This window comes from Callorhinchus milii, unplaced genomic scaffold, assembly GCF_018977255.1.
Source record: "Callorhinchus milii isolate IMCB2004 unplaced genomic scaffold, IMCB_Cmil_1.0 Scaffold62, whole genome shotgun sequence".
NCBI classification, from domain to species: domain Eukaryota; kingdom Metazoa; phylum Chordata; class Chondrichthyes; order Chimaeriformes; family Callorhinchidae; genus Callorhinchus; species Callorhinchus milii.
This window is the reverse complement of record NW_024704803.1, coordinates 47,864-67,661: the sequence shown is the minus strand read 5'-3', so window position 1 is coordinate 67,661 and position 19,798 is coordinate 47,864. Positions and strand designations below refer to the sequence as shown.

At 44.7% G+C, this 19,798-nt stretch overlaps 1 protein-coding gene across 4 annotated transcripts in view; it reads left to right on the top strand.

Moving 5' to 3' along the window:
• LOC103189011 (KH domain-containing, RNA-binding, signal transduction-associated protein 3) overlaps nt 1-19,798 on the top strand; it is a 133,964-nt gene that overhangs the window by 88,523 nt on the left and 25,643 nt on the right. For all 4 annotated transcript variants that reach the window (XR_006085931.1, XM_042345579.1, XM_042345578.1 and 1 more), the window contains one exon: nt 10,852-10,934. Coding sequence is in view for 3 of the 4 variants with exons in the window: in XM_042345579.1 (XP_042201513.1) it covers nt 10,852-10,934 (83 nt within the window). In the remaining variant the exon portion in view is untranslated. The remainder of the gene's footprint in view (nt 1-10,851; nt 10,935-19,798) is intronic.

Below are 19,798 nucleotides of genomic sequence, written 5' to 3'. Positions count from 1 at the left end.
AGATGGACACCACAGTCAACTAGTAAGAGTGTTAGCGTTGACCAGTGTCGGAAAGGAACACGCCGATTTGATTCATCGGGTAATTGCGCAGTCACCACGCACCTCGCTATTGGGTGTGGGGGGTGGGGGGAATATACTGTATCCCTTTGGACCTCCATTCCACAGTCTCTTCGCCTCGCCCCTTCCGTCAAAGCCCATCTCAAGATCCCCCTCTTTGACCGTGCCTTCGGTCTCCATCCTCCACCTCTCCGGAGTCCAAACCCCCTGATTGTCCAGCGCCTTGGGCAGTCCTCCCAATGTGAAAGGCGCTGTGTAAGTGTAATGTGACCTGCTTAGGCATTTGGTGCTATCTCTCCGAAATTGTTCTAATCCGGTGAATGTAGGTTATAATTTTTTTTGTAAATGTTTGGCTTTAGAGCAACTAAAAGGGGCTTACAACAATAATAATAATCCTTTCATTTGCTATAGCACCTTATCACGTTTTCAAGACATCTCAAAGCGCTTCAAGAATATACTGGAAAACCAATTGACTACATTTTGTGAGCCAAACGCAGCAGCCAATTACACTCAGCAGCGTCCCACAAACAGTCGTGGATTGAGTGACCACATTTATTATTTATTTTTTTCAGTGATTATTACCCCTGGAAAAGTTATCCGCCTATCAATTAACAACCGGGTTTCTACTTACTGCTAGGTAAACAGAGGAGTGTGGAGTAAGGAAACTTGCTTAACGTTTCCCCTGCCCCGGAATCAAACCTAGGTCCTCTCACTTGCGAGGCGAGTGCTCTAACCACTGAGCTACAGGACCCACTTTACAGCTTTATGGCTTTGAAAATTATTATTTATGATTTTATTATGAAATACTTGACCGTGATCGGAAGTGAATCAAAGACGCTGTCAGTGTTCAGAAATATTACAAAGATATCAGATTCAGTGTAGATAATGCGGGGTGAAACTGAGGTGAAGTACGCAGAGCCGTATAGCAACGGGGAGCAGGGAATCTGGTTTGTGCTCCCCAGGGCTCCAGCAATTAACATAAATCTGCACAGTCGATGTAAACAGCGATAGTTGGCAAAGGGGTTGTACTTAAAGATGTATTACACATTCAATAAATACTAAGGATTGCAACCCACTTAAAACATTATTTGGGAAGGGTGACCGTCCTTCCCCATCCCAAATAAGATCCAATTGATTGCTGTTGATTACTATCCTCTTTGGGGGAGTTAGGCGGCGTGTCTTAGGAATTTAACTGACTCAAGAGTTGACGTGCTTAACAAAGGAATGTCAGAATCGAGCCAGCCCTCTGACGGTCTCTAGTCCGGGTCCTAAACCTGGTGGGTCAGCAGTGTTCCAGAGCACTGCCGATGACAGCACAGCCCGGCAGCACTTGGAAGGGCCGACCAGTCACTGGGGGCAGGGAATCCTCCCGCTCAGCTCTTGTTAATCCTGAAAGCCAAAGCCTTAATGTGTAGGGTGGTCCGAGCTGGACAAGGCAGCGGGAAAGCTTGCCAGATAATGCTCTCAAATGGCAAGCTATCTGGTTTTAGTTTGTTAAACTACATCACGTACTCTGGGGCCATCAGAGTGGCTTAGCTCTCGCCAATCTGTGCCTAATACCCGCTGGAATCAGGTGAGCAGCATATGTCCCTGTGCGGTGAGAGTATAGATGCAGGAATTTCTAGGTGTAACTAATATGCATGGAACTATGTCCGGTTTGCATCTGACCTGCTTACCCTCCACTCCACCACCCGCTGCCTCCGCTTGGCTGGCTCCGGCCTCCTGTTCGTCCCAGTACCGCTCCGCTCCTCCATCGGTGGCCGTGCTTTCAGCCACTACGCCCCGAAGCTCTGGAACTCTCTCCCTCGCCCTCTGCCTGCCAATTTTCCACCATGAGAGGTCTGGCTTTAAATCCGTTGAAAACATTCCAGAGACACTGTTTAGCTCTGATCAAAGACATTCATTCTGGAAGGCTTTAAAAAACGCTAAGGGACCAATAACTATTTTGTTATCACAACAGGACAACAATCATTGAGTAAATTGGTACAAATATGAGTTTGTGTAAATGTTTATATAGTTGCTATGCGTGGGTTCAATGTGCGTTTCCCAATGTGCTTCTCTGGTATGTATAATATATTATACATAATAATAATCCTTGCATTTGATATAGTGCTTTATCACAACATTGAGACATCTCAAAGCCCTTCACAAAATATAAAATGCAGTGACTCTATTTTGTGGGTGAAGCACGGCAAACAACAGTGTCCCACAAACAGTCTCGGTTTGAGTGATCAGGTTCGATTCCCGGGCGCGGCGAAACCTTAGGCAAGTTTCTTTACTCCCCACACCTCTTTACCTAGCAGTAAGTAGGGACCTGGTTGTTAGTCGATTGGCTGATGACTTTCTGGGGGTAATAAATCCTCCAAACATAAATAAGTTATTTGGTCACTCAATCCACGACTGTTTGCGTGCAATCGGCTGCTGCGTTTCGCCCACAAATTACAGTTAATTCACTTTATAGTATATTCTGTGAAGTGCTTCCCTGGCTGGGAATTGAACCCAGGTCCTCTTGCTTGCAAGGCGAGCGCTCTAACCAATTACACTACAGGACTTCACAAGTTCTGCAGTACTCGTCATGTGCAGCATACCTATTGTGCATGCATAGATAAGTAGAAAGGAAAGAGTGGAAGGTGCTCAAGGCCTGTTGACTGTATTCTGGGGCAGCCTATCCTCTTCTGGTACCTATCACGTTAGTTCCAATGGACAAGTGAGCTGATGCTTCCATTACGTGGCAAATAATCACAGAAAAGGTCTCGATTTAGCTGTTGCCGGTCAAATTCTCAGTGATGCTACTGGAGGAAATACTGTTTCACAAGATGCAGTCAATCAACTTTACAGTATATTCTGAAAAGCACTTTGAGATATCTTAACCAAGTGATAAGGCGCTATATCAAATGCAAGGATTATTATTATTATTAATATTATTCTTACAGCCAAGGGGCTTCATTGTTTCTCCCGTATGGAACAAATTGGTTGATTGTTGGTTGAAAGCCAAACGTTCAGACAACAGACAATGGCAGGTCTGGGTAAACAGACCCAATGCATGAGCGGCATTGTTTATTTGTGTGTGTTCTGCTTTGAAACCCTTCTGTTGTTCAGTACATTAAAATTCAGCTCTTGTGCCATGAATTATATTTTTATTGGAATATGCAATTCCTTGGCCATTAGAAATTTGCAGATGGTTGCATTAGGATCCGGCTATAGCTGTAGGCAAAGCCATGGGGGGTGTTTACAAGTTGGAAACAATATGCATGTATAGAGTGGCTGACTGAAATGCGGCTTTTGTCACTGCGTCAGAGAATGTTAAGAGGGAATAACGTCTCTGAAGGGGTCCCTGTCACCGCGAGCTAAATGGGTTTGGCGATTGTTAGAACAACATTGACACATTACACTTACACAGTGCCTTTCACATTATCAGGACGTCCCAAAGCGCTGGAAAGTCAGAGATTCGGACCTGAGCTGGGGGTTGGGATCAGGAGGGGTGGAAGGCGGGGGGGTAGGAGGTGCAGTCGAAGAGCAAGGTCTCGAGACAGACCTTGCAGGAATCAAGGGAAGGAGCGAGGCGAAGGGACTGGGATGGAGATGGCATGCCGGGGGTTGTTGAACAGGCTAGAGCCCCCTGAGCAGAGGGATTGGACAGGTCTGTATGGAGTTTGCAGGTCACAGAGGTAGAAAAGGAGCAAGGCCGTGGAGGGCTTTGAAGGTGAGGATTTTGAACTCTATTCTCTGGGGAATGGGGAGCCAGTGGAGCCGGGCGGGGGTGGAGGTGATGGGTTCATGGAGCCTGGTGTGGGGAGAAGGGTGAGGAGGAAATTCTTCACTTGGAAGATTGTTTGCCTGAACAAAATGTGTCACGCCACTTTACATTGAATCATATAAAGCAGTTTGGATGTCATCCTGGGGTGAAAGGGGCCATATCAAACACAAGGATTAATATTTGTTGGGAGTGGAATTCATTACTGGAAACCACTATCTGGATCAATAAAATCGTTCAAAAAGGAAATTGGAAAAGCATCTGAGACATAAAAGCATTAATGGATTATGATAATAATCCTTACATTTGGTCCTTGGATATATTGTAAAATGCAGCGATGGTGTTTTGTGGGTGGACACGGCAATGACCCACAAACAGCCATGGAGAGAGTAATCAATTTTATTTCGGGCCAGGACACTGGGAGAAACTCCCTTCTCTTTTCCAACAGCGCCACAGGATCTGAACCTCAACAGGCAGATGGGATCTCGGTTTAATGTCTCAACTGAATGACTCCCGACAGTGAAGCGTATTCCAGCACTGTACTGGAGTGTCAGCTTAGACGATGTGATTCCAAGTCCCAATATGGGGCTTGAACCCACAAACTTCTGAACCAGAGGCGAGAGCGCTACCAACTGTGCCAGGCTGACAAATAATGTGGGGAAAAGCTGGAAAGTGGGATTATTTTTTTTAAGAACACTCAGCGTTGGCGCAAATGAAATGGCATCCTTCTCTTCTGAATATACCTATTTTTCTATGGAAATTTCTGCACGGGGAGAGACTACGAACAGCAGCGAACATCCCTGGGCACTTGGATTGCAGCCAGTAGAGTCCTGCGGGAACTATTTGTACACAAAAGAAAAAAAAGGCTTAATATTGTCAGTCAATTAATGCAATGCTGACGTGTATCAGAGCAGGGACTGCGAGGTGGGAGCATGGGGTTGGAGCCCTGGTGATGTCTATGCAGATTACCTGCAGATTTGGACTAAGCCTGGTTGCCATCTGTCTTATTTTCTTCCATTTCTCAGTTCAAAGCTGCTTTATAAAAGCTTTTTAATTACATATTTGCATTGCGTATTGGAAATATGCCTGCCCGGGTTCAATGGGGGGGGTTCTGTCTTTTGGCAGATTTCCCCAGCGTTACAACGTGGGTCTAATTTTGACAGTTAACTCATCTCTAAGCAGCTGCAATTAGCATTTATTTCACAATGAAAAATCTAATTAAGATATGAACGCACCATAGCAGTGGAGCTGCCTTTCACTGAGGCTTTATTGTCAAATGGGATTCAATTAGGTTTTCTTCCCAAAGCTACAAACTGAGTCCTTCAGCATATTTGTTGGAGCACTTGCGTTGCGAGTGAGAGAACCCGGTTTCGATTCATAGGCAGGGTGAAACCTTAAGCACGTTTCCTTACTCCACATGCCTCTGTTTACTTAGCTGTAAGTAGGAATCGGGTTGTTAGTTGATTGACGGGGATAATAATCCCTTCAAAAAAAAAATGTGGTCACTGAATCCACGATTTTGTGGGACGCTGCTGTGCGCAGTTTTCTGAAGCGCTTTGAGTCGTCTCAACGGCGCGATAAGGCGCTATATCAAATGCAAGGATCTTTATTTATTGTCAAATTGGATTTAATTAGGGTTTCTTTACAAAGCACTTTTTTTGACCGACTGAGATTCTAATGCTAACTGTATCTAACACGTGCAATGCATTAATTGTATCGGAGGGCTTGGCAATGGGTTTTATCGTGTTGGCTTTTCAAGGTCACAGCTGTTAGCATTTGTTGAAGCGTAAATTGGACCTGCCCTGTAAAGCGAGAGAGCGAGAGTCACTAAATGGGAAGAGGATAATAAAAATGGTCATCATCACCTTCAACTCTGCTTTCGGTAATTTTTTGACGCAGGATCTCAAAGCGTGTCCAAGTAATTTGGCTATTTTCCCGGCAGTTGCTGGGATGTTTTTCTCTTAGCGAAGAGTTGCACTTGCTTTATAATAATATTTTTTTTTGTAAAGTGCCTTATCACATCCTTGAGGCGTCACAAAGTACTTCACAGACTATATTGTAAAGTGGATTGACTGTATTTTGTGGGCGAAATGCGACAGCACAGTCGTGGGTTGTTTTTTGGAGGGATTATTAACCCAAGAAAGTGATCCACCAATCGACTAACAACCGGGTTCCTACTTACTGCTGGGTAAACGGAGGCATTTGGAGTAAGGAAGCTTGCCCGGGAATCAAACCTGGGGCCATCTTAATTTGTTGTAATTAAAGTTGTCTTTATTTTAACTAAAATTCAGTTGGTAGCGCTCTCGCCTCTGTTTCGTCCATAAGGTTGTGGGTTCTAACCCCCACCATGGAACTTATCGACCAGTGCAGTCAGCAGACACAGATTCCATCCTCGGATGAGATAGTAACCTGAGTTTCCCATTCAGATCGATATTAAATATCTCATGGTACTTTTTATTAATATTAATAATGATATCTTGTACTTGATATGTGCCTCTCATATTGAGAGGTTAGCTTAGTGTTTCTCAGCAATTTATTGCAAATATGACGAAAGCGTCTCCCAGTATCCTGGCCAACAATTCCCCAGATTGAAGGCCCTCACTTCACCTGTTTGTGGGAGCTTGCTGTGCACAGGTTGGCTACTGATTTCAGATACACAGTTACCACCACAACAACTTGTATTTATATAGCGGGGGGATGGAGGAGGTGACCGTGAGCACGGTCGAAGAGGAGGGTCTTCAGTCGTGATTTAAAAGAGAGGAAGGAGGGGGCAAGGCGGAGGAATTGGGTGGGAGATTTCCATAGATGCAGGGCGAATTGACAACACCACCACCACCAAATTGTGTTACAGTGCCTTTCACATCGGGAGGACGTCCCAAGGTTTTGGACCGTTCAGGGTTTGCACCCGAGCTGGGCATTGGATATAGCAGGTGGGGTGGGAGGGTGAAGATGACTGAAAGCATGGTTAGAGGAGGCTCTTAAAACAGGCCTTGAAGGAGGCAAGGGAAGAGGTGAGGCGAAGGGACTCCGGGATGCAGTTCCAGTGGGGGTAGATAGGCCGAAATCCGGCAAGTCAGGGGAGCGAATTAAAAGTGAAGGCGAGGATCTTGATCCCAGTTTTCTGGGGGACGTGAAGCCGGATGGGGATGATAGGCTTGTGGAGCCTAGAAAGCAATTCGCTGTGAAGCGTTTTGATGTCAAAGGTACTATACAAAATGCAAGGGTTATTTTTTATTTTTCATTTTAAAAGCACTTTTGTAAGACATGAAGTCTAACAAACATCCATCAGATTAACAAACATAGCTCAGTCAGTTGACTTGAATTCTTAGTGCAAATCCTGATGGATCCATTCAGCCGTTTCAAAGTCAATAAAATAAATGCCAAGTTTAAAAATAGAATACAATACAGTTTACAGTTATATGGCGCCTTTCACATCAGGAGCATGTCTTGAAGCACTTCACAGTATTTATTATAAAGGGTAACGACTGTATTTTGTAGCCAAATGCTACAAGTTACTTGTGCTAATGAATTCCAGAACCCTCTGAATGAAAAAAAATCCTTCCCCGATCCTCCCTGATTTCTTTGCTGAAAATCCTGATCAAGTCACCGGAGACAGGGAATCCTCCCACTCAGCTCTTGTTTACCCTGCAAACCAAAGCCCTAAAAGGTAGGGTGGTCCTCGCTGGACAAGCAGCGGGAAAGGCTTGCCACACAGCGCTCTCAATGGCTGGCTTTGTGGTTTTAGCTGCTTAGACTCCAGCAATTACCCCTGTGTCCCTCCCGGGAGAGAGAGAGAGAGAGCGCATTCCATTCCAACCATCTATCTCTGGGATTTCTACGTGTAGGTGGGATGCGTGGAATTCTCAGCTGAGGTTTGGAGACTCTTAAGTAACGGTGATGGATTTCTGCGTGTGTCAGGCACGTGGCTGACCAAAACAAAAAAATCCCTGATTCCCAACTAAAGGAAATGGTTTCCTGTGGCAAAACGAGACTTGCAGGAAACAGTGTTGTTTTTGATAAGATTAAGCTAAGTTAAGTTTAGGGACCGAGATTTTATTGGGTTTGGCATTTGAAATGATTCAGTTCAGTGGTGTGGAATATTTTCCCCGCAAGGGGAGAAAAAAGTCCCTTAAGTGGTTGCTCTTGTTCTGTATCAATTGCAGGGTTTTGACGATTGATATTTATGACAGTATAATTTGTGCTGTTGAGTTTTGCAATCTGCAAACAGAACAAATAGTTGTTTCAATCAACCTGACCAAATTATTATATAACGTCCACTTCAGTCGCTGTTCACAACCGATCCTTCTCCATTGAAGTGGCCATGATTTTCTAATTCCTGCCAAGCTTCTTCTATAACAATTCAGGTTTATTAATCTAATTACAGGTCGTATTAACACAGGGGTTAACTTACAGCCAACCCATATATGTCAGAAGCAGACAGATAATGATCATAATTATAATAATCCTTGCATTTGTTATAGCGCCTTATCACGTCATTGAGGTGTCCCGTAGCCCTTCACAGACTATACTGTAAAGTGGATTGACTGTATTTTGTGGGTTTAACACAGTAGACAGTTGCGCATAGCAGTGTCCCACAAACAGTCGTGGATTGAGTGATCAATTTTTTCGGGGAGGGATTATTATCCCCGGAACGCGATCCACCAATAACTGGGTTCCTAGTTACTGTTAAGTAACCAGAGGTGTATGGAGTAAGGAAACTTGCCTAAGGTTTCACCCCTCCCGGGAATCAAGCCCAGGTCTGCTCACTTGCAAGGCAAGTGCTCTTTGAAATAATTTCCGACATGAAAGGCGCTGCACAAATGTAATCTTGTTGTTGTAGTATAAGTGCAAGTTGCTCCTGATCTCTCTTTGGCTGAGCCTGTTGTGAAACTACAACTATTGATCTGCGGACCTTTTTTTGGTTTAAAAAAAGATCAATTTGTCTCCTTTTTAGATGAGAGTATATTTGCATTATCTGATTTTTATGGCTGTACCTGAACCTGAATGAACACAATAGGAGGTTGATGCAGGTGTGGAGGGGCAGAGAACTGAGGAATGGGAGGAAATAGTGCTCTGAGACGCTGTCCCACACAAATGCCGCTATATAAATGCAAGCTGTTGTCGTTGAAATTAAGTTTAAAAAAAAGTGCGGTCACTCAATCCACGACTGTTTTTGGGACACTGTTGTGCACAATTGGCAGCCGTGTTTCGCCCACAAAATACACAGTCACTACACTTTACAGTATATTTGGTGAAGCACTTTGAAACAGTGCAGGGATGTTAAGAGGCGCTGTATCAAATACAAGGATTATTATAAAAACTAAAAGTCTGAAAGCGATTAGATTCAGCGGCTCATGTGGAGAGAAATACCAGCACAGAGCTGATAGGCTGAGTAATGGCTGTCATAATGTTCGAGGCTTGTGCGTGTTATTTTTTAGGATTTAACAAAAGATGCCTTTATTAAACCTCAGAGATTATTAATGGTGGTGACATGGTGGGTTTAAGTGAAGTTTTAGAAGTAATAAAACACCATTAAGCCTTGAGCACCTCCTTCCCATTCTCCCAACTCCTATTATGTTCTCGCTGTGTATGTATGTCAACTTGCCATGTTCGTATAAATAGAAACGCTCCACTCTTATCTGTCCATTAAGAAGTCTGTGATGCCTCAGGTTTTCTCTATGACTATTGTAGCCACCTAATGTGCGACCTTCACGTCAGCCACTGAACAAGCCAACGGGTGGCACCATATATGGGTTTGCTTCAAGCTGCCGTCTGACAGTGGAACTCTTCAAATAAAATCTATTATATTGCAAATGCCAACACCACCACGAAGTAGATAGAACCTGACTGAATGCAATCCGGGTGAATGCTTACAGTAGTCCTGTAGCTTAGTAGTTAGTGAACTCGCCTCGCAAGCAATTGGTGGATCGCTTTTCCAGGGGTAATAATTCCTTCGAAAATATATATTAAAAAAAATTATTTGGTCACTCAATCCACAACTGTTTGTGGGACACTGCTGTGTGCAATTGGTTGCTGCGTTTCGCCCACAAAGTACAGTCAATTCACTTCACAGTAATTTCTGTGAAGCTCTTTGAGACATCAGGAAGACGTGATAAGGTGCGATATCAAATGGAAGGATTATTAGGATTATTGGCCTTTCTCTCTCTCGTTTCTCTTGCCCCCTCGCTAAGTAGGAACGCAGGTGTTAGTTGATTGGCTGATCACTTTCCTTGGCTAATGGTTTCTGTCAGTGTGGTTAGCAAGTTGTCTTGGCTTCTCAGATATTCTCTGACACTCCTGCTACCTGAAAGTGTGGTCACTGTGCGAGCAGCAGCTTCTACACTATACAATTACATATATAATATATATATATATATAGAATTCATGCATCCAGGTGTTCACATTGTGTGAATGGCCATCTTTGGGTACGAAGGGCAACCATTATAGTCTAAGCTGACACTGAAGCGCAATCCTAGGTGTGCACTGCATTATCAGAGGTGCCATCCTTTGGATGAGACGTTAAACCGAGATCCCGTCTGCCAGTTCAGGTGGACGATAAGATCCCGCAGGGAGTTTCCTGGCCGGGCACCTCACAGCTAAAAAATTGTTCATTCACTGCATGACTGTTTGTGAGAAACTGCTGTGCACTAATTGGTTGCCGTGTTCACCCACAAAATTCACTTTATAGCATATCCTTTGACATATCCATCTTACGTTAAAGGCGCTGTACCAATGGGAAAGATCCATGAAGTGCGCGACCAATTGTATCTGGGGTAGTGTCGGCCAGGGCACAGGGAGGGAGAAACTCCCTTCTCTTTTCCAGTAGTGCCGCGGGATCTTTGACGTCCACCAGAACAGACAGACGGGACCTTGGTTTAACATCTCATCCGAAGGACAGCGCCTCCACTAATGTACTGATCTGTGTCAGCCTGGACTATATGAGTTCTAAGTCCTCTAACAGTGACATTAGAAATTTTGGTTGACACAATCTCAGCTCAGGTTACTGTGTTCTGTATGTAAAAGTTTGTTCTACTTTTTAGGCCTATGGTGATGGCTATGGAGCCACCTATGAAGAGCACGGTTACGACACCTATGAAAACAACTACAGTAACCAAGGACAGAGGTAAGAATTCATTGATCTACGATGGCCCCGCAAACCAATTCAATCTCCGGAGGATTGAGATGGCATTTATAATTGTCATTTCAGCTGTCTAAAGGAGAGCAGCACTTTGCTGATCACAACTTTGTAAAGAAAAATAAACCACATCAGCTGGCCATTCAGGGCACTTTCTAGCAAGCTTCCAAATGCTTGTCCAGTACGGGTACCTTAACAGGCAGGGTGGCCCCAGCTGGACAAGCATTGGGAAGCTTGCCAAAAAGTGCCTTTGCTGGAAGGGTTAACAGGGGGGGGCCGAGTGTTTAGAATCTCTGCGCTTCCCCCCTTCCCCACCACCCCAGGAAACAGCACAGAATCAAGCCATTTACCCATCAAGACAAGCGCTGGTGTTTTTCTTCATATCAGCTACTGAGTTCACTCCCATTCTGCACCGTCTCCTCTTTTTCAAGCATCAACTGCAACAGCTTGCCATATTTTCCGGAGGGTAATAATCTCTTTCAAAAAAATGACTCGGTCACTCAATCCAAGACTGTGTGTGGGACACAGTTGTGTGCAATTTGCTGCACTTTACAGTATATCCTGTGAACCGCTTATCAACGACGTGACAAGACCCTATATCAAGGATTATTATTATTGCTTATTGGCTAGAAGCGTAGAGCTGTGCTTGAAAAAGAGGAATGTTTAATAGTGCGGGGGAGCTAGGGGAGAACGGAATTGGACTGTGGAGAGGGGCTGTGGCACTGTGTGGATAATAATAATAATAATAATCCTTGCATTTGATATAGCGCTTTTCACGTCTTCTAGACATCTCAAAGCGCTTCACAGAATAGACTGTAAAGTGAATTGACCGTATATTTATGGGCGAAACGGGGCAGCCAATTGCGCACAGCAAGTGTCCCACAAACAGTCGTGGATTGAAAATGACCAATTTATTATTGTTTTGGTTTTTGGAGGGATTATTATTAGGCTCTGTGTGGAGTAAGGAAACTTGCCCAAGGTTTCGCCCTCTGCCTGGAATTGAACCCAGGTGTCTCGCTTGCAAAGCGAGTGCTCTAACCACTGAGCAACAGGACTCCACAATTCAGGATGGGCTGAATGGCTTGTTTCTGTGCTGTAATGTTCTATGATTTTACAAAATTGTGTTTACTGGGGTGGGGGAGGGGGGGGCGCAGAGATTCTAAACACTCGGCCCCCCCCCCCCGTTAACCTTTCCAGCAAAGGCACTTTTTGGCAAGCTTCCCAATGCTTGTCCAGCTGGGGCCACTCTACCTGTTAAGGTACCTGTACTGGACAAGCATTTGGAAGCTTGCTAGAAAGTGCCCTGAATGGCCAGCTGATGTGGTTTAAGATGGTCACAACTCCGGCCGTTACACCAACACACATTCTGGGGTTCCCAAAGCCTTAGCCCCGCCAGACTCTCTGGAATAAGGTAGACAGGGTGAGTCTCTCTGGGGATAGAGTGCGCATTTCATTCCAGACAAAGCAAAATTTCCACGTGTTGGTCATGTGTTTGGAACTCTCAATTTGGTTTTGACAATCCTCTAGCGTGGTGTTGCGATTCATACCTAGTTGACCAAGTAAGTATAAATGCGTTTGCCTTATAAACCAAGTTATGGACCGTCTCAACAATGTTTTGTGATGCAGAATTCCACTCAACCATTCTCTGCGCAGATGCATTTATATTTGTGATTGCTTTCAATTTGGGCCCTTATTACGCATTTAACAGGAAGCCTTACTGCTCCCACTCTTTGGAACTCCATCCCACAGTCCCTCCCTTGCCTCCTTCAAGGCCTGTCTAAAGAACTTTACAACCACGTCTTAGGTCACACTTCTACCCCCACCCTCCTTGCCCTCCACCGCTCCTGATCACAACCCCCGGCTCAGGTCCAAATCCCTGACTGTCTTGGGACATTCTCCTGATGTGAAAGGACGCTGTGTAACTGTAATTGTTGTTATTGAAGCTAGACCTTCAAAACGTGGGGGAGAGGGGATTAGAAGTATGTGGGGCGGAGTAAGGAATGGGTAAATAGTCGTGGGGAGGATAAACACCGGCGAGGACTGTTTTGGCTGAGTGGCTTGTTCCGTGCTGTGCTTTGTAAATGTCTGTGAAGGGAAACATTGCACTGCGGTATTTGTTTAAGAACGAGTTGGTGCTTCTTTCAGCTGTTTATGAAACATGAGGTTGGAGATTCTGTGATTGCAGCACGACTTTGCACATTGGGTCCCATACTTTCTTTGGTAGTCTCAGCCGCTCATATGGTATCCTTTCTTTCTGTCACATAAAGTACTGTTTATACAGAACCTTGTGTTGTTTAAAGTCTACTCCTACTGGAAGCTGTTTCTTTCCTAAACTTTCTGCCTTTGTTCTCAAGGGCGAAAGTACATCAAGGTAAAATGCCTCTTCCCATTGAATTTGAGGATTGGTGAAAGTAGGGGTGAACATGCGACATTCATCGGAGCATAGGAACAGGAGTAGACCATTCAGCCCCTCGAGCCTGTTCCGCGATTCTATTAGACCATGGCTGATCTGTACCTCAGCTCCAATTACCCGCCTTTGCCTCCATATTCCTTGAAACCCTGACCTAACAAATATCTATCCATCTCAGTCTTGACATTATGAATGCATCCACAGCCTTTTGGGGGAGAGAGTTCCAGATTTCCACTACCTTTTGTGTGAAAACTGCCTCCTGATTTCCCTCCTAAATAGCCTGGCTCTGATTTTAAGATGATGCACTTGTTCTGGATTCCCCCCACCAGTGGAAATAGTCTCCCTGTAGCTACACCCTGTCGAATCCCTTTATTATTCTAAACATCAATCATAACTAAACAAATGTGACATTTTTCACATCGAATCTGTCACGAAACTTCAGAATGCAAATCCATAATTATCCCTTTTAGATCTGATCACACCCAACACAGCATCACAATGGCTTGGCCCAAATGATGACAGCAGCAATTTTCATTTATATAGTGCCCTTCGCCCAGGTCAGCTTCTCAGAGCGCTTACCAGTGCTGGACCTGCCGCTGTGCCGGGCAGAGAGGGAGGTGACCGCAGAGCAAAACCGGCTTTGCTCTCACCTCTCCCTCCTTAAGCTCCTCCAGCCTGGTTTCCGCCCTGACTGCCCACAGCACAGGGACACCGCTTGTCAAGGTCATAAATAACGTCCTCCCTCTCTGTGATCAGGGCTTCCTCTGCCTCCTTGTCCTTCTGGACCTCTCCACCTGATTCGAAACAGTCAACCACCCCATCCTCCTCCACCACCTTCCTCATCCACCTCAGCAGGACTGCACTCGCATGGTTTGAGTCCTATCTAACAAACCGCCGTCACTTTTGTCTCCTCAAATGGTTTCTCTTCCCACCCCCGCACCGTCACCTGTGGTGTACACCCAGGGCTCCAATCTTGGCCCCCTCCTCTTCCTCATCTATATGTTCCCTCTTGGCAATGTCATCCAAAGGCATTGAGTAAAATTCCACATGCGCATATGTGGATGATAAATAAATCTACTTCTCCTCCTTCAGCTTCGACTCCAGGTCCGACGATGTTCTCTCAACTCGTCTGGTGGACATCAGGGCCTGGATGAAGCAAAAAACGTCTTTAGAACACTTGTCTCGTAAGTGAGACGTCCGAGGTTTGATTCCCTGGCAGGGCGAAACCTTACTCCACACTCCTCTTTACTTAGCAGTAACTAGGAACCCTTCTCTTTGACCGTGCCTTCAGCTCCCCTCTCGACTCTCTTCCCCCTCCTCGCTCCCTCCCTTCCCTCCCCTCACCCTGACCATTTCCCCCCTCTTCGCTCCCTCCCTTCCCTCACCCTGACCATTTCCCCCCAATTGCTCGGGTCATGACCCAACTGTGCAGCGCCTTGGGACGTCCTCCTGACGTGAAAGGCGCTTTATAAATGGAATCTTGTTGTTGTTGTTGTTGTTGAACCCGGTTCTTAGTCGATTGGCAGATCGCTTTCCACCGGCAATAATCCCTCCCCTCCAAAATAATACAGTAATTTAAAATAATGGCGCAACTCAGTTCCACGACTGTTTGCAATTGACTGTCGTGTTTTGCCCACAAAATACACAGTTTACTTTGCAATATATTCTGTGAAGCGCTTTGAGGCGTATCAACAAAGTGATAAGGCACTATATCAAGTGCAAGGATTATTATTAAGAGCATTTAATATTCCCCCCCACCCGGATTTACAACCTCCTTGTGAAAATCGAACAGAGGCGGCAGACAGTGCTCCTGTCACACTGTACATGTAACCTTCTAAGTAGGCTCCTCAAACGACCTACTTTGTTCTGAAAGAGCATGCGGAGACATGAAAGGCAATCTCCTTTGTATGCGTGCAAACAGCAGCAAGTTATCAGGCTGAGCAGCAGCATAACTATCACAATGAAAGTTGTCCTTTTTATTCAGGGGAAAGAAAGCTCTCATTGCTGTCGGCTAAACCATCATGACTGAACATCTGAAATCTCTTGTCAGAGAGAGTAAAGAAGCAAGTCTTCATAATCCCTGGTATAACACTGCCGGCAATTTTATTTATCATCCTCTAATAGCGTGCCTTAAAATCTACTTACCTTACACACCACAATTTATTACAGGCAAAGCCAGACGTGGCAGCATTTCATAGCCATTGTATGATTCCTGTAGAGTCGCCTTTAATTAAGTGCCTATTGCTGATGAGTTAAAATTGGACGACCCCCCCCCCCCCCCCCTCCACCTTCTCTAAGTCGTGTTCCTGTCTCTCCTGTCTATTCTTATTAAACCCCTTTGGCAGTAGTGTTTCTCTTTGTCGATCACACATTTTTGTCTGTAATCCATATCACCTTAAGCCATTCTGTTTCATGTCGACTGAAGCTTTTCCTTCGGAAACAAGGTCAAAATGTAACTTTGGGATTGTATATGTAACTACGCTGCTGTTTTGCTCAGGGCTCAGTCACTGATGTTTGAGTGAATTCCTACAAAGTCGATTGGTGTACCTCAATGGCTGAGGACAGATTGCAGCACTCTGGTAGGAATTCACTGCAATACACAGCTTCCTTACCACTGGTAGTCAAGGAAGGACATTTGCTCTATGTTCAGACCAGTCACTGTGGGCAGGGAGTCATCCCACTCAGCTCCTGTTAACCCTACACTGTAAGCCAAAGCTCGAACGGGTAAGGGTGGTTCTAGCAATAGCACAGCTTGCCAGACAGTGCCTTCAATGGCAAGCTGTGCGGTTAGACTCCAGCAGTTACCCCAATGCACACTCTGGGGTCCCCAAGCATTGTCTCTTGCCAACCTACGCCTAATACTTTCCGGAATTAGGAAAGCAAGATGCGTCCCTCCAGAGAGAGAGAGAGCGCATTCCATTCCAACAATCTATCTCTGGGATTTCCATGTGTAGGTGGGAGGCGGGGAATTCTCAGCTTAGTTTGAATACTTTTAAGCACGGTGATGAGTTTCTGCATGTGTCAGACACCCGGCTGAGCAAAAAAGAATCTGGGTACCAGAGCTTCGAGTAAAATAGACTTGAGTTTCACTGGCTCATCGAAAATTGCCCTTAAAGATATTCTCACTTGGGTATACCCCATCCTGGGAGAAGTGAGGTATCAGTTTTATGTGCATGACTGGATGCTGCTCTGCTGTGGGGGAGAAAGCAGCAGGGGGCAGATTCTGTTATTTGTCGGTTCGCATTTGTGGAGAGAAACCCGACAGTTCAAGGAATTGATTTGCTCTCAAAGTAAAATTCTTCCGATAACAAAATAACAAATGGACTGCTCTGAATTCTGAATTCTGAAAATGTAGGAATACACAATGTTTTTATTTGCTGAGCGACTTCAAAACAGCTGTGAATATTGAGCCAATTGATTAAAGGCATTCGTGACAAGGTCCTTCGGATGCACCTGAGCGTAAGAGAGTGAAAGCAGGACGGACGCTAGTGAAGTGTGTCAGCGATGGCTGGTATGCAAACCTAACTGCATGTTAGCCAGAGCAAAGGTGAGTCGTCTGTCACAGAGAGATTGAGGAATGTGTGTACATTGTGCAAATATTGTGTGCTTGGGAGTTGTACATAATTTGAATTGAGTACCGCCATCTGCTTCACGGCATCGGGCTGAGAGCAGAGGTGCTTATGATCAGCCATTCATGGTGTTAACAGATGCTGCGAAAAGTAAGTGCACCGAGGAAACGGGGGATTGTTGTACATTTTAAATGGGTTGACAAGACCTCGTAAGGTACCTGGGGTTTTATGTGCTGGGCCAGCAGTATTACCATGTCATTCAAATAATTCATTTGCTGGTCCGTTAAAGCCAACCAGTTTTGTTCCCTGTAGATTGCTGGATGCGCTGTGCTGTATTTGCGTTTTAGAGCAGGTTCAATGATGTGCTTGATAAGTACTACGTTTGATATAGCGCCTTATCATGTCTTCGAAACGCCTCAAAGCGCTTCACAGAATATATTGTAAAACAAATTGATTGTATATCTTGTGGGCGAAATTTGGCAGTCAATTGCGCACAGCAGTGTCCCACAAACAATCATTGATTAAGTGACCACATTTTTTTTTGGAAGGTATTATAACCCCCCGATCTGCCAACAATTGGGTTCCTACTTACCAGTAAACTTTGGGGTGTGAAGTAAAGTAACTTGCCTAAGGTTTCAATTGAACCCGGGTCCTCTCACTTGTGAGGCAGGTATTCTAATCAATAAACTGCATTATTCCATAATAGGGCTCCACTAAATGTACCTTCTCCCTGTGTGTTTCCTAAGTATGAGGCTCTGTGAGCCTATCACCCCGATCCTTGTTCAGCTCCTGGTTCGCCTTTCCCCAATAAGGCAAGTTCAAGATCCTTATTCTCGCCTTTGAATCCCTTCATTATCTCACCTCAACCTAATTCTGCAACCTCTTCAAACCCTACCGACCTAGTTGTTCAGTGAGCAAAGGCCTGGTCCCTCATCCTACCTGCCCCATAATCATCAGTCAGGCTTTCAGTCATTCTGCCCCACTGTACATCTGTTCCGTGCGGCAGTCACAGACTTTATGGACCTCCATCCCAGAGTCCCTCTGACCTTAGGCAAATTTCCTTACTCCACACGGCTCTGTTTACCTAGCAGTAAGTAGGAACCTGGTTGTTAGTTTATTGGCAGATGGCTTTCCCGGGGTAATAATCCCTCAATAAAAAAAGTTGGTCATTCAATCCATGGCAGCTTGAGGGACACGGCTGTGCGTATTTGGCTGCCGCGTTTTGCCTACAAAATATACAGTCAATCCACTTTATAGAATATTCTGTGAAGGGCTTTGAGACGTCTCAACAACATGAAAAGGGGCTATATCAAAGGCAAGAATTATTATTATTACTATTGCCTCCAAAGGTTCAAACCCACAATCTGACATTATTTACACAAATGGAGGCTACAATCACAGGTGAATGGAATGCTTTTCAAGACATAGGATGGATTCTGTATAAAATTCTGAAAACAGATGAAGCCCATTTGGCTGCTGTATATTAATCAGGAATCTGGAGAGTGGAGCTTGCATTAAGAAGTTTTTTCTACTTCTATCACAGAAACACCTCAACGCACTTCACTTTGTAGACAAACACAGTCCCACAAATCGTCATGAGGTGAATAAGCAATTTCGGTGGAGAATTATTGGCCCACATTCTTCTTTGACTGCTGTAAGTGGAGAATCCAAGTGGTAATTCTGATTAACTGATATTAGCCTTGAGACTTGTGATTCACTCGCACCGTACATTGAACATTGCTATCTCTCTCCCCACAAGAGGAATCTGCTATCTCTACTGTTGGTCAAATCCCTCTGAAGTCATAGTCATTAAGAGCGAATGGTTATTAGCTCAAGAGCAGCTTTTTCTCTCTGTAGTGGATCATTTAACGGCTTGCAGAAATCTTCCACTGCTAAGCCATTTAATGAAAAATAGAAGCTTGTTATCCTGAAAGCCGTTATCCTTTGAGAAAGCTTCTAATCTGGAGTATCCTCAACAGCAGTGCTCAATGGAAGCTATGTACTTTAGCTGATTAGACTCCAGCAGTTACCCCAGCGCACATTCTGGGCTCCCCCAAGCCTTGGCTCTTGCCAACCTGTGGATAATGCTGTCTGGAATTAGGTAAGCAGGATACATTCCTCCACTTTCAAAAGGGAATTGGAGAGGTACAGGATGACCAAAACATCGTGATAACCACCCTATTATCTAAAATATGTATCATAATGTCTATGGGGCGGTGGATGCATCGACCACTGTTTTATTTGGAGACTCTCGAGCATGGTAATGGGTTTCTGTATGTGTCAGAAACCCGGCTGACCAAAAAGAAATCAGCTGAACTTGGATTTAAAACCGAGCTCCAAAACTCTGCAATCACAATCTTCCATTTGTCCTCTCACACCTGTGTGTGGGAGCAAATCTAATCCAACTCACTTCCCTCTAGCTCCTTTTTGAGGTTGAAAATTCGGCATTTTTAAAATTTGCATTCGTGCAAAATTATTATTTATTATTAATAATAATTCTTGCATTTGATATAGGCGTTATGTCGTTGAGACATCTCAAAGTTCTTCACAGAATATACTGTAAAGTGAATTAATTGACCGTATTTTGTGGGTGAAACCCAGCAGTCAATTGCGCACAGCAGTGTCCCACAAACAATCGTGGATTGAGTGACCAAATTATTTTTTATTATTTTTATTTATTTCTTTGAAGGGATTATTACCCCTGGAAAGCGATTCACCAAACTGGGTTCTTACTGCTAGGTAAACAGAGGCGTGTGGAGTAAGGAAACGTGCCTAAGGTTTCTCCCCGCCCGGGAATCGAACCCAGGTCCTCCCGTTTGAGAGGCGAGCGCTCTAACTAATGCACCACAAGACTCTGTTTTGTATGCTAGACG